This window comes from Lepisosteus oculatus, chromosome 9 (genome assembly GCF_040954835.1).
Source record: "Lepisosteus oculatus isolate fLepOcu1 chromosome 9, fLepOcu1.hap2, whole genome shotgun sequence".
Taxonomy (NCBI): domain Eukaryota; kingdom Metazoa; phylum Chordata; class Actinopteri; order Semionotiformes; family Lepisosteidae; genus Lepisosteus; species Lepisosteus oculatus.
In genome coordinates, this window is record NC_090704.1 from 33,750,623 (window position 1) to 33,765,972 (window position 15,350).

Consider the following 15,350-nt stretch of genomic DNA (forward strand, 5'->3'; position numbering starts at 1 on the left):
CCCAACAGCCTGTAAACAGGAGAGGGTTTTTTATGTAACCAAGAAAATAGTTAACAGCAAACAAGACAATTCAATTTTTTTTACTATTCATTTTGATCTGAAGATATGAGATACGACAATTTGATTTCAAGATCTTCATTCTTTTGGAACTTCTTAAATAAAAACACACTTGACATCTTCGAGAAAAAAAAAGAATAACCACTGTTCTCTTTAACACTTCTACTATTAACCAGGAAAACAGACACCATTCTGGATCTTCAATGTGGCTTGAGATTATGCAATGGTAGAAGAGAAAAATAATTATGAATATAATTAAACTGATTCTTACTCATCTGCAACTAGTCCCTGACCTGTTAAGTGACTATAGTTACTGGACAGGTTTATCAATAGCCTTTAGCTCATAAGTGTGAATTAATCCTGGTTTCAGGTCCTAAGTAAACACAGCCAGATTACAGTGTCTCTAATGACAAAAGCAGCAGTTTTGCCTAATTTTTTCAATCATTGAACTGCAACCATCTTTTTCAAAACCTGCTTTAGCATTCATCTGCACAATAATAAGCTTCACTGAGGGAATAATCACAGCTATAATTGTAATAAAATTGAAGATACATAGAAGTAGGCTATTCTAAACATTATATAGTAGAAACTGCTCCAGTGGTTTTGAAGACATGACTGCAGCTCATATGAGCTTTTTTCCTAAATATAGGAATTCAAGAAAAACGCTAAAGTAAAATGACTACAAAGACTTTACAGTTCATTTTATTGATTTTACTGTAGAACACATCAATGGTTTTGCTGTTAACATCAGATAAAGTAAAAATATGATTTTGCGCAGGAGTTGAGAGCGTGGTACATTGGGCTATGAATTCACTAGGTAAAACACTTGCCTTCACACTGCAATTATTTTTGAAGAGATGGTAACACAAAAACTGCATGGACTCCCATACAGCTCTTTTATAAATCAAGAGAAACCATCTCAAACACAACATACTTGAAATATACTCATTTTCAGCACATTGAACAGATATTCCATACATTCCGGCTTAAATCCATTTTTTTTTAGTTTTTTTAGTTTAGAAACTTAATGGGATAAACTAGGCCACAGAGCTTCTTCTAAATTTCAGAAACACTTCTACTGCTTTAAGTATTTCCATACTAAAAAACTTAAGAAAAATTGGCTACGGAGACGTAATGAGAACAGCAATAAGGAAAAATTGGAGCAAAGAAATTAAGTGAAACTTGTAAAAGTTAGTGAGCAGCCTGTCAAACGCAAAATGTAACCCTGTAAAAAACATACACTGCCCGTTTAAAATAGCAGTGTCTTAATACACTCACAGGAAAAAGAAAAGCTTCGATGCCTCTTGCTAACAATGGCCCACACAGCAACATTATATTGTTGAAAAGGCTTTGCTATTCAGCAGATGACAAAAAGGCTTTTATTAAAACACTGCTTCGGTGTTCAGCTTCGCATGGGGGCTGGTGGGGGAGAGTTTAACCTTCCAACTCGCTATAAATGCTGCAAGTATTGATCTATTGAAAAACAGTAGTAAGCAAGGAGCCATTTTAAACAGTTTTAAGCGCAAGTTCTCATCCTTAACTATTCCCAAGTGCTCTCTGAACCCTGTGCTTAGTAAAGCAATGAAACATGAAAGATGAGAAGCAATCGGAAACAAGAAAACACGGCAGAGAGAAGGATTTAGTCTTTTATTTGCCTTTGAAAACCTCTAGTCCACCCAGTCGTGAACAAGGCTCCTGAACTCGAGCCGAAACAAAGTACAACGCTACCAACTTGGCGATTTTAAGCAAACACACCTGACACCCGCTGACAGACGAAGGAGGAAAGAACCACAGACGGGAGCCGGGAAGGAATCGAGAAAGGAGGAGGACAGGGACATACAGATCCGATCGCAGCAGGTACCTGATTATCCTTGGCAGGGTCTGCGTCAGAGCCGGCAGGCCGGTTGAAACTGAATAGTGCACGAGCAGCAGGACGGAGAGAGACACCAGGATCGCGGAATTAATGACCACCGCCCCGCCAACAAAGCCAAACACAAAGAGCAGCATGCAGCCAGGACTCATGGCTCCGGCCTGGCATTGTGGAGCGTCAGCGCTGAGAAGGGCTGCTCTGGGGGGCAGGCCAGGTGGGTGTATTCTAGCTCCCCGGGGAGGTCACGCTGCCACAGAAACAATGCCATCAGCAGCACAGGCAGCCAGAGAGCCGGGCTCTGAGCAGCTCCGCTCTGCAGCAGACTGTAAGCAGTGACATCACCTCTCTGCGAAGCAGCATGGAGCGGGCTGTCTCCCCTCCTCTCTCTCCTCAGCATCAATGCAGCAATGGCACAAAGAGGGCTAATTAAATATTTAGCTTCCCTCAGAGGCTCAGCTTATTGGCTGACTGAAAGCGGAAAGAAAACAAACAAGTGGGAAGCACAGAGTCTCATAGTCTGTGGCAGCTGATCTATGCATTGGGCTCAAGGGAAATGATACAAATCTTCTGACGATTTCTACTTCTGAAAACTGGGCTGGAGCCTCACCCGAGGTGAAGCACTATAACAATAAAAGAAACTGGCTTTTTCAAATTAGACACTTCAAGGTAAGAAAAGGCTGCTTTTCAGTGCTATTATACCGTTATCAAAAAGCCAGCAGCAACTACCCAAAACTTCTCATGGAAATACCAGATACTAAATTCCCATTTCAGTATATACCAAACGAATCCTAAGACCGCCATGTTGAGATGCCATTACCACAATTAAAACACTAAATTAAGAATATACAATTGTTTCATCAGAAAGGTAAAATTACAGGTGAGCTAACAAATTCCGAAAGAAAAATTGCAATTTGTATTAGGATGCGATTCGACATTGGTAAGCTATTGCTGTCAGCTTGGGACCAAGAATTTCTTCTAAAATGTCTGTTTTTTAGTGTTCAAAAAAAGCTGTAGCTCTGGGTTACACTGCTAATTGACCAATATGTATACTACTGGATAAAGTCAGGAGGCACATTTCTCTCCTCACAAAGTTGATTGGTTTGTGTAGCTACAACTTTGGCCCAACTGGAGAAAGATACTAAGATTATTTTCTCACAAGGATCCTAACTCCTGAGAAACAGGTGTTGTGAGGACAAGTGAGGAGGTCTAGTGAAGTACAAGACTGTAAATATAAACAGAGCGGGAGGCAGTAGGACAGCCTCAAAAGTACAGAAATACAAACATGTTTGCCTGCTGATGGATGAAGAAACCTCAAACTTGCCAACCTTCTCAAACACTTCATGTGTACTCAGTATGCATTATGCATTCAGCCTGCACAAGTCCAGCTAAAACAATTCTTTTTTTGTTTTACAGTAATTAAAATGCAACACCCAGCACCCAGCTGACTGCCTGACCTTGTGCACCATGCATAGTGAAACTGAGTCACATGGGATGCTTATATTTGTACATGTACTGTAGAGGAATGAGGAAAAAAACATTTTAGTTATTGGAGGGCTTTCGTTTGACCACTAGTAGAAAGCACAAACTTTACAGCTAATGAACTGCGTTGAGGCTAAAGACTCGTTTCACACATGCAGATCCACAAAAAACAAAAAACATGAAATATATATTGTATTTTCTATTGTAGGAACATATAAAACAATTGAGGGAACAAGCACCAGGGATTAAACTTTAACAAAACATTCTTTTCATTGTATATATTTAATCTGACTGTGACATCACAGCTTTATCCCGAGGGAGATCATTTCTCTCAGCATCCACAGCACTGCTTTTCTGTTCGCAAGTGAATACCACACACACTCAAAATGTTTTTTTTTCTAAAAACAGAAATGTAGCAAAATCTGCCTGATTTATATAGAGGTATACAAGAGAAGGGGATGCATTGTGAATTAAAAACCGATTCAGTAGCCTACTCGATCTCTGCAATGAGCTAGTCAATTCATGGAAAGGTGATCAATAATCGAATTATTCAATCAATAATCAATGTCATTAAACTGACAATTAATTTAACTGACATTAATCATTTATTAACAATGAACAGTATGTTCTTTAATGAGGCTCGGGCAGTACCAAAATATCTCACACAACTAATTGCTTAGAATATACCCATTTAGACAATCAAGACAATAATGCAAATCAGCTCCATTAGATCGTTATTAGGAGTAGTCTGCACATCCCTGAGGGCACAGAATAACTGGCTCATTTAGCAACTGCCAACCACTTGAGTAAAAGTGGGAGTTGCATCTCTTTAATTTGAGTTGAACAGGATGCTCATCTCACATTTCGCCCTGACATCTAGGGAAAAGAGGCTTCATGCATCACCCTACGATTCTAAATCCTTCACATTTAGAAGGATAAGTCAAAGGTCATTTTCTCAATGAACAAGCACAACTTCAGCATGGAACAGGAAATGGGTTCCACATGTGGCTGCTGGAACCCTGATTTTCTTGTCAGAATTCAGAAGCTCTTTTTAACCTCTTATACTTTTGCTTTCTTAATGGCTGAGGACACAGGCAAGTGTCACTCTGGTATTAGTGCATCATGTGAGCAAAAACATTACTGAGCAGACTGTGGTACCGACAACAGGATGGGGATTCATCAGCAGATTTCCATCTAGACTCGGGAAACAGCAGCAAACATACAGAGCGTCATGACTTTATATCACACATTTTCTCTTTACTGTAATAATACTATTATTGTCCTTATACTTAGACACTGTAACAAAGGGAACAGCAAGTGTATCAATGTTGCAGTAAGGGACTGTAGAGATTATTACAGTAAACTCCAACCCAAAGCATGGAAATGGATAAAACCACAAATTAAATTACTATTTCAGGAATACATTGCTTTTTATTATGAATTTAAACACTTATCCACTTACATTCTACATCCATTTTTATAGCTGGACATTTTACTGAAGCAGCTTGCTCGGGGGTAAAAACAGCAGTACCTCACCCAGGGTTTGAACCCACAAACTCCCAATTATCAGCCCAGAGTTCTAACTACATGCCTCTGCTCAGCAAGGAAGTGATGTTTAAACCAACAGTGAGCAGGCTGCTCTGGCATCAAGCTAGCCCATGTTTTCTTCCCTGCTCACTGATTATTTCTTGCACCATTGAGGCTGAATTTAAGTCAGGGACTCCAAACCACACAGATAAGAGAATACTGTACTAGTAAATGTGAAAAGTCTTGTGACTTACCTAACCCTGCCAAGGGTGCCAGTTTCAGATGGATCCCCTCCTGTAAGCTGTTGAAATTTGGTGCGTTCCAAGTGCTCCATGTAGTTGTGGATCATCTTAATTAAAAAAAGAGAAGCAAAAACATTTGATCAATCACAGACTGAACAGCAGACATGCCAAGCTATCTCACTTTCAAAAGAGTCCAGCTAGTAGTGTTGGGATTTATTCTTCTTTTCAGATTTGGTGAACATTTTTCTTGCAAGTTTGGAATGCTTCTCCATTGACAAATCTTAGATTTTAATTTGCTATTAACACATTTATAATAAATGATTGTAATACGTGCTTTTTACCCCCAAGAGACTTTATATACAAGAGGGAACCAAATTTAATCAAATGTCACTGTAGCACAGCATCAACCTGGATAAATGTATTATTCTGCCCCAGCAGCCAATTAAGGGGAACTGTAGGTAGGTCAGTACTTTGTGGAATTCAGCCATGATACTTGGATTAACACCTTATACACTTCCAAATAACACAATGGGATCTTTTATGACCACTTAGGAATGATCTTGGTTTAACAAAATACCTGAAGGACAGCACTACCTACAGCACTGTGTCCTTGTTCACCGTAATAGAACTCTGGTTTGAAAATTGAGGACCAGAGTGGAGAGCTCTACCAACACCACTTACAGCAGCAACCTGGTTTTCCTTGGAGGTCTCCCATCCCAGTACAGACCCCCAGCTTTGCTGAGGTTCTGAGATCTGATGAGTTGAGGCCAGATGATGGTAATGTTGCTGTTAAGAGTCATTACATCCGTTTCACGTGCGACTCATAAGCATACTGCACAAAAACAGATTATCAAAATTCCAGCGTGAGGCCCTTGAATGGCTTATTTAGCACAGTAGGATCGACAATCCTGACATGAGCAAATCACTCTAAGCAATCTTGTTCATTCTAAGCATACAGAATTCTACAAGCACAAGAGCACAACTGGCTGAGCTTTGTGTAACTGGGAGGATCTGAGCTGGCCAGGGTATCGCTGGTGTGCTGTCCAGTGACTCCTGAAATTGTTACCTCTTCTATTGGCACTATGGGAAACGGTTTACATCCCACCCCCATGTCGAGGTACAAAGGCTTTAATGATTTTAATTATAGTAAAAAACTGTGGTTATTCAGAAGGCGTTTTGTGAGATGGAGGAAAATGACACACCCTATGGTAATAAAACTCTTCATTTTGAACACCACCTTCAAGAATTTGTAATGATTAATCTAAAATTGTGAAAAGAACTGAAAGGAGCTGATTCACCTGACTTAAGGAAGCAGAAATTGCTCAGCATAAGAAAATTAACCAAGAGGAGTGTATTGTGTCTCATCTAGCCCATTTGGTAGTTAGTTGTTAACTGATTCAAGGATCTTATCAAACCGTTTCTTGGAAGAAACCAGGGCATTGGCTTCAACATGGCCCCGTAGCTTGTTCCACACTCCCACAACCCTTTGGGTAAAGATGTGGCTCCTGTACTCTGTAAATGCACTTCCTATGGCTTTTGTTTCACTGTTCATGCTCAAAAGGTCGGAGTACTGTAAAACTTACAGTATTATCATTTCAGAGGCTCTGACTTGAACACTGAGGCAAACATTGTGAACTGTTTGTGTTCCTTGTGAAATTTTAACACACACAACAAGACTGCAGTTGTGAAATGAATGTTGTCCTTCAGCCTTTGATGACAGGGTACCTGCAGTGATGGTCCAAATGCCTGCATATGGCTACTGACAAGAACAGAAACCAGAGCTGCTTGCCTGGGGCTGCTTGGCCCATCACACCCTATATATCAAGCAAAGTGCATGATCTGCTTCGATTTCCCTTTGTTCCTTTTGATTTTTGGCACCATCTGACAGCCCCAAGTGAGAACCAGCTATAAATAGAACTGGGCTGACTCAGAAAGAGGCAGGCAGGCAGGCAGGCAGCTGGATTCGTTTTTAAAAATGACCATACTGCAGTGCCCATTTACAGCCTCTTCAACACAAGTGTACAGGTTCAGGAGATGGGTGTGGGCACCTTGGCATTGCTGGTCGAATGGGATTGCACAGAAATTGATGATGGAGCAAAACAGGGGGAAAAAAAGAATAGAAAAATGGGCCACTCATTTCCCCTGGCGACAGCTCAGCTACTGTACAATCTAGCCTTTCAATCCCTTGCAGTGAAGAGCAGAGCTCCATGAACACCCACTGTCTTTCACAAGGCAGTTTCTACTAACTAATCCAGAAGACTATCATATTAGTCTAGGAGAGTATTAGACTGAAGGGATGAATTTGATGCACAGCTTAATGTCCTCAGATAATACAGAAATCAATTATGGATGCCAACAGAAAAGCTCTTCGTTAATCCTCTGTGCTTGACTGCCATCTACTGGGCTTTAGTGACAATGCAGACCGAGGTTTCATTGCTTCATAGACAGAAAAAACTGGCATGCACCCACCACAACATTCATTATGGATGCCGGAACACGTATATGGCTTACTCCTTATTTCTGCAGGCTAAAATTGCCTTTTGTTTTTAATCTGAAAAGGCTGTCCTCATTATGAAGAATAGCCAGGGGAAAAAAAAAAACATTCTGTGGATAGTTTTGGAGAGCAAAAGACTCTGCCTACCTCATAATTTCATCTTTTGCTTTTGTAGTCTATTTTACAGCCTCTTATTCTATTCCTAATTCAACTCATCTTCAACGGAACAAGAAGACGTTCAGTGCAGTTGCTGCAAGTTCACACACATTCAAGATGTAGAAAGGCCCTTAAATATAAGTGATAAAAAATGCTGGAAATTTCATTTTCGGAAATTTTGCATGGATTGGTACATGCATTTGAAATAAACAAACTGAAATGGGTTTAGGAGAGAATCAGCAGCAGGTAAAATCTGGAATGAATCATGATGCAAAGGCAATGGCTGTCTTATCCATTTCCTGAGCCGTCTTCCACCCCTAACTTTAAAGGCCCAAGAACATAATACAGCTCAGTTTGGCTTTCCATGCTGTTTAGCTCCATGTGACAGACTGTGGATCTATTCTACTCTAAAGTTGCTGGTATGTAGAAAAGTGACAACCTGCATCAAACCTGCACACTTCCTGGCTGATACTTCTCCGGGTACCCCGGCATCCTGGCCAAATTTCCCATTGGCCCTCATCAATCATGGCCTCCTAATAATCCCCATCTATGAATTGGCTTCATCACTCTGCTCTCCTCCACACTGATAGCGGATGTGTGGTGAGCGTTCTGGCGCACTATGGCTGCCGTCACATCATCCAGGTGGGGCTGCACGTTGGTGGTGGTGGAGGGGAGTCCCCATTACCTGTAAAGCGCTTTGAGTGGAGTGTCCAGAAAAGCACTATATAAGTGTAAGCAATTATTATTATTATTATTATTTCCTTGAAAGACCGCAGTATTTGTTTTCTCTTATTCTCATAATCCCTTTTTTCTTCTCTTTTCTTGTCTGATGTTCCCAAACATATTTTTAATATCTCAAAGTCATTTCTGCACAAAGCATTTAAACCTGAGTACATTCAATTTGTTTGAACATCTTAATTCGATTTTAGTTATTTGTTGTACCTTCCTCTAGGACTGCTTATTCACAAAGCTCATTGAGAGGGTGCTCTCAGCAAAAAGGTTACTATATAACCAATAAATTCAAAAATTTGAGAATATGGACCTTTTACCAGATAGGCCCAGAAGTGACCCATTCATGTTAAGACGTTTGCTCCCTCAATATCCTTCACACAAAAGAAAATCATCCTCCATCTCTTACCTCGGTGTGTCTCTGATGAAGAGCGTTATACTCTTTCTTCAGTTCTGCCTCCCGTTCCTCCAGTCTGCCGACTGGAAGAGGAAAACGCCATTAGAATTGACCAGGCTCTGAACACTGCAAACTCATTTTTGGTGCAACAAGATTCCTACATTATGAAACTGCCTCCAGGCATGAAAGATACAATGAACTGAGTGCCACAGAGTGGGAGAGGCTCAGTGGAAACCCTTCTCTATGCCAATTTTAAAACCCTCCTACCTCACATCTTCCTTCTGTCCCTGTGAGTCCACTATCAAAGCCATGCTCCTCATGAGCACCCTGACCAGGCTTATTTCAGCTCTAAACATCTTGTGGAATTGTGTTTCCCTATTACGATCCATGATTCAATAGCAACTGCACATCTGTCACCTTGTCAACACGCTTGCATGGTGTCTGAATTTTCTTATTCCTCAGTTTCATCCCTGCATTTTTTTTGCTGTATTGATTCTTGTTTTAAATTCATCTCTCCTCCAAGCAGCTGACAGTTAAAAGCAAACACTTTAACAAGCAGTGAGATTAAGTGTAAGGAAGCTGAGAAGACCTGGCTAACTGAGGAAATGGTGAAAAGAAAAATGGAAGAAAATAGAAACTATTTAAAACTACAGCGGGAGGCAAGCATATGGACGATTCAGCTCCAGACAGAAAATGACAGAGCTAGGAAGATCTGAAAGAAAGAAGAATGTGACATGGAGAGTTTTGTATCAAAAAAGACATTAAAGTGAAAAAACAGCAGCAGCAGCACATCGGGTAAAGGCAAGGGTGAGCCAGTGAAAGTCAGGAACCAACAGCACACTGAAGAACTATATAGAAATACAATGTAGACGAAGATCAGACAAATCCTGCGCAGAACTAAAAAAAACAAACAGTAATGGAAATTGTAACTGAACAGCTGATCTAGCTGTAACATTAGAAAGTAGAGGAGGGAGCTGAGAAACCCATGAATGGCCAGTAGAGTTTGCAGAAACAGTTACAGTACCTCACCAGAAGGAAAACATTGTCAATAGTGAAGACCACAAAATTAAGAGCTTGATGACATGTGCATCCACTATCAACTTAAAATGAAAGAATACCAGGGGAAAAAAAGCATTAGCTGACAAATATGGAATGAGGGAAAGCAGGGACAGAAACCTGGAACACGACTGACGTGCTTGTAAGTTTAAGTAATAAACTTATTACTTGTTCATGTGTGGAGGATGCCATGATACAACAAATATCTGGCAAATCAGAATGACGGAAAACAGTGGCTTTACGGATATGATACTGTTAAGTGAATGTAAAAGCTTGGAAGAGTAACATGATTTTACACTTTTTAGTATTTTTAGTTCATGCATGAGTACAGGGACTACTCTGTCGGCTCAGGAGCCCAAAATTGGGAAAACAATTGCAAACTGTTATGACCACCCGCATCGATTCTGAGGGGCATTTGCAGCTGTAGTGGCTGCAGGCCACCCCTCCTGGCTCCTGCCTGCCTTGAAAGAGTTGCTGAGAAGACAATATACGTATAGCACCCCAGTGCAATGAGAAACCAGTCTGCAAGAGGTCCCTGGCATGCCTCCCCAGTCCATCCTGACAGCGAGTGCTTGGCCTGGTCTCTGGAGGAGACCCCCCCCCATGAAGAGCACACAGACCAATCAGCCCAGTACTGATGCGCAACCTGGTGGACTGCCCAGAGCTCTTGTGACCTGTCTTGCCTGGCTCCAGGTGCAGGCCAACCTGCCCTGCCCTGTCCCTGGTTTCCCCTCCTGGACTTGGCTCAGTGAAGTGTGCCAACCACTAACCCTGGACTGTGTCAACCTTGCTCTTAGGGAGTTTATGAACACCTCCTGCCTGTGTGCTTCAGAATTGGGTTTATTTATTAACTAAGACACAGTCAAAAGTATATTTCTACAGCTACTTATTGCATTATTGTATTTTAGCATACAACAATTCACATTCTAGTCAGTTATTAGCTATTAGACAGGCTAAAGACTGGCCCTGCAAAAAAAAAAATCCATTCTACTGGCAGGAGTAGTTTAAACAAAATATATAACTTCAGTTTATGCTACCAGAACACAAAGGCAAACTGAAAAACGTCTAAAATCAGACCTGAGAACCCTACTAGATGAAATCATAAGCTTAGTACTACTTACCTATAATAGACTGTGCTGTTGGCTTGTGAAGAAATGCTTTAGTGATACAGCCCTTTTATTATTTGAGAAATCTGGTCACACACTAACACTTTTTTGTGAACAAAAGATTAAAATAGACTGATATGGGTGGTAAAAGACTGTCCTTAACCCTATGTTCAGCACTACATTAGATAATGCAGCTTGTTGTGTGTGTATAGATCTAATAACAAAACTAAGACACAGTACTTGTACTGATCAGAGGAAATTGTATTATAGCAGCTCATAGATATGGCCACAAGGGGGACTCATTTAAAAGGGAACAGACTCGCAGTTCTAACAAAACACAGGAATCGGTAATCTCCCAACTCAGTTTCAATGGGCTTGACTAAAGGGTGGCTAAACACAGTAATCCCTCTATTAACTCTCAGGTTTAAACTGAGCTTAGCAGGCGTTACAACATCTGCCTCCTAAACATAAACCAAATTAACTCATTGGCACAAAGCAATCCGTTCTACACTGTTAACGTTAACTTGGCACAAAAGCAGCACTGGGCACATTCTTCACTCTTCACTTTTGGTTTTATTTCGAGAGCACATTGGTCTAAACAAAAAAAATCTGTTTGCCACAAAATTTATTTATTTGTGATGGTGGGAATGATTCTGGGCTGACTCTGTATTCTTAAACTGATAATCAATCACGTTACATTTTTTCCAGAGCCAGAACGAACTAAACAACTAGGGAAAACCATCAAAATAAAGAAATCTTGAAAATACATCTTCAGCAAATATATACAGCATACTTAGGCAACACTATCATTGAGGGCCTTGGGTAAGTTAAAAGCAAGATAAGGGCTTTAACCTAGAGGGGCTCAGCTTGCATGGCGTAAGGATTGTCAAATGGAGACTAATTTACAGGCAGCTGGCACACAAATATACTTCTCTCCTGACTGCAGCTGTCTGACTTTCTAGAAAGTGAACAGAAAATGTATGGAATGGGGCTGAATTTTAAAACCTCTCAGAATTGTTAAAACAGCAACAACGATCTCCTTTTTCTCTAGTTCCCGTAAAACACGTCTAATCTTCTTGTTTTGGACTCTGGAGTATTTTGTTCAGCAATGCCACAAAGACTTCAGAATGCAGCACAGCCTCATTCATTTGCACTTTACAGAACACTTCTGCTGACAGTTCATCGGCATCGTATGATGAGTCTTACACTGGGCTTTTCCTCCCCATAGAGGGGAAGGTCAAGTTTGCACAGGACGCAATACCTCAGCAAAATAAAAACAGGCCACCTCACACAAGCTTTCCGAGGTGCTAATAGGGCAAGTGTTCATGAGTGTTCCCTTGATTTTCAGCAGGCCACACAATTTTGAAACAGAACAAATCATCACATCTATTTATGCTCCCACTCCATGCAGAGCCCAACTATGGAAATTGTGTGATGCTAGGGTACACAAACAATGTGCTTATTGTTATTCATGACTAAAAGTGCAAGAGAAACAGGAACTCCTCTTCATTAGGAATAAGATGATTTCAAGTGATACCAGACCCTTTCTGAGTGGATTCTAAGTCCTGTACACAGTTCTCAGAAGATGTATATATATATAAGAGATATTTTAAAAAAAGCTTCATAATAACGAATTGGACAGGAAAGCATAAACTAATTCTTCAGAATTAATTCACTGTATTTAGTCCATACGCAGATTCTAGGTTGTGCAGATAGCTCTGAGTGATGGATTAAAAAACTTTATTCTGTGGAGTTCCTCTGTTAAGCCACATTTAATTCAGAATAGGGAGTTTCACCTCTTTCCCCCCCAGAATTCAAACCTTACTGTCTGCAGCCCTAAATATGCATTGAACACAGATCTCTAACTCAACATCAAATGGTCCTGTCACTCCTATAAAAGCAGCGACCAGATATGAAAAAGTGTTCGGACAGAAATTTGAACAAATGGAAATTCTAAAAAGTCTGACATCATACGTTTTCACTACACTGAGGCACTCTCTCACAGCATCAAGCTTAGTTTTGAAAGACTGTCACTCATTTACATGCAAAGGTAACATTACGTGAATAAAGTTTTCTTGCATGAGAGCTAAACAGTTCTTACACGTTCCAGCATTCTGTTCCTTGTGTGTGAGCAAAAATAACTAGAACGCTTGGCCGACTGAGCAGTAGTATAGCCATTCTGATTCTATAGCCTGGTACGCAGGTGCCCTACTTGTTCTGCGACACAGATCATTCCTATGAGCCCAGCCCTGTCCCCCAGGACTTAGAAACATTATTGTGAATTGAGCCTGACAAAAATGTCTTGGACTCACCTCCTGTTCCGGTTTTTCATTATACAACTACCCTAGTGCACAAAGCTGTTCTGGCAAAAAAGAAGGTAGTCACACACCCATCATGTGGTGCAGGATACCAGCCCTGCAGGTATAATCCAATTAAATTCTCTTTTATTTGCCAGATGTAGCTTTAAATAAGTAAAAGAACAATTTATCTACAAACATGGGGGGGGGGGGGCGGCGCATAATATCTGATAAAATAATAACCATCTTTATTACATGCACAATAAGCAAAAAAACAAAGGCTTTACTTGTATTTCGGCTGCATACAAGAGATTTCTGGAAAAAACAGTCACATGTCCTTGGTCTTTCGTCTGTATAGGTTTTCTACACATTATATAGAGCATGATACAAACAAACATTGTGAGAAATTGTTTAGGAACCCTTTGGAATCATCACCATTCCTGCATTAATTGCTCCCAAAGCCTGATCTGATCTTTGTTTAAATAATAATGACAAATAAACGTGTGTGAATAAACACATAACGCACTGTCAATAGTACTTTTTCTTGTTTATATTGAACATTGTCTAAACCTCTAGGATAATGACCTCTATTAAAGATGGTAATTGGAGGCAGGAGTTCCCATCAATGAGATGACATTCAGGTGTGAGTTTGAGGTGCCCTGCTCTATGAAGACCCCACAAAGTTTGGTTACCAACAGAGTCTGCTCTTTACAATACAGATACAGAATGTTGAACTGAAACATGTACCAATCAAAAGAGGTTTCAAAGGCTGGAAAGTGTTACCAAAGCATTTCGGAAGACTTAGGCCTCCATCAGTCTACAGCCAAGCAGATAGCGTGCAATGGAAGAAATTCAGTACCAACACTAACCTCCCTAGGAGTGTTTGTTTAACAAAAATCACTGCAAGAACAAGCTGTACAGTGCTCAAGGAGGTGACAAAGGATCTGCAAGCATCTCTTGCACTGGCTAATGTCTGAGTTTGAGTCCACAATAAGAAAACACTGGAAAAAGAGTGGTGTGCATGGGAGGATACAGAGAAAACCACTGCTCTCCAGAAAAAAAAAAAACAGTGCTGTCTGTCTCAATTTTTCCCCAAGACCACCTGAATGTTCCACAACTCCACTGGAACAATATTCTGTGGACAGATGAGACAAAAGTGGAACGTTTTGGCATAAACACACAACATTATATCTGGAGGGAAAAAATTCATACCAACATGATGGAGACTGGTGTAAATGTGCATGTGACAAAAATATCCCAAGGACGCCACAACTCGGCACTTTATGGTTGGAAAGCAAGAAGGAAGCCATTACTGAAACTGTTTTACACTGAAACAAAACCTAAAATGAGACTTTCTGGCTTAGGGAGGGAATGAGAGAGAGGTAGGGGCTGAGTACCATCACGGAGAGGGTGCGAGAGACGGGTCTCATGTTGTCCCAGGAAAAGAGAGCAAGGGCCCGTGTGTCATCAGAGCAAACAAAACAGTGAGAGGCAGCGTATTGTTAGAGAGGGAGCAACCAACCAACCAACAAAGGAGGGTCACATGTCATCAGAGGGAAGGAGGGAAAGAGGGAGCAAGGAACGTCTGCTCTCAATTTGCAGACTTACTCTGATCAGCATAGTTCTTGGCCTTGAGTTCCAGCTGGCGGGACTGCGACTCCAGAGTTTCCACCCGTCCCTGCAGATCCTTCTTCTCTTGCTCCTGGGAGTCCTCAAACTCGATGAATTTCTGCACAGAAAACAAACAACAGAGATTCACTAAACAGCTGCAGAAATCACTCAATCAGGTTTTTGAGGTGAGCAGGAAAGCAGATCTTTACTGTATGCATAGTACAGAATAGTTCTGAATGTAGCTCAAACTCAATACATCAGTGTCTCTCTTTTTATACAGCAAGAGTCACAGTATTTTAGTCATACATGAGGACACCAAAACAATAGCA

The 15,350-nt window shown here is 40.7% G+C and overlaps 1 protein-coding gene across 9 annotated transcripts in view; it reads right to left on the minus strand.

Annotated features, from left to right (window-relative positions):
* spag9b (sperm associated antigen 9b) overlaps nt 1-15,350 on the minus strand; it is an 81,159-nt gene that overhangs the window by 39,158 nt on the left and 26,651 nt on the right. For 6 of the 9 annotated variants that reach the window (XM_069194443.1, XM_069194442.1, XM_069194445.1 and 3 more), the window contains exons 2-4: nt 15,019-15,139; nt 8,964-9,034; nt 5,188-5,282 (exon numbers count right to left, since the gene is read on the minus strand). In XM_069194443.1, coding sequence (XP_069050544.1) covers nt 5,188-5,282; nt 8,964-9,034; nt 15,019-15,139 — 287 coding nt within the window. Of the gene's footprint in view, nt 1-1,918; nt 2,317-5,187; nt 5,283-8,963; nt 9,035-15,018; nt 15,140-15,350 lie in introns of those variants that run through there. The other 3 variants (XM_069194450.1, XM_069194447.1, XM_069194446.1) reach the window with 1 other exon arrangement.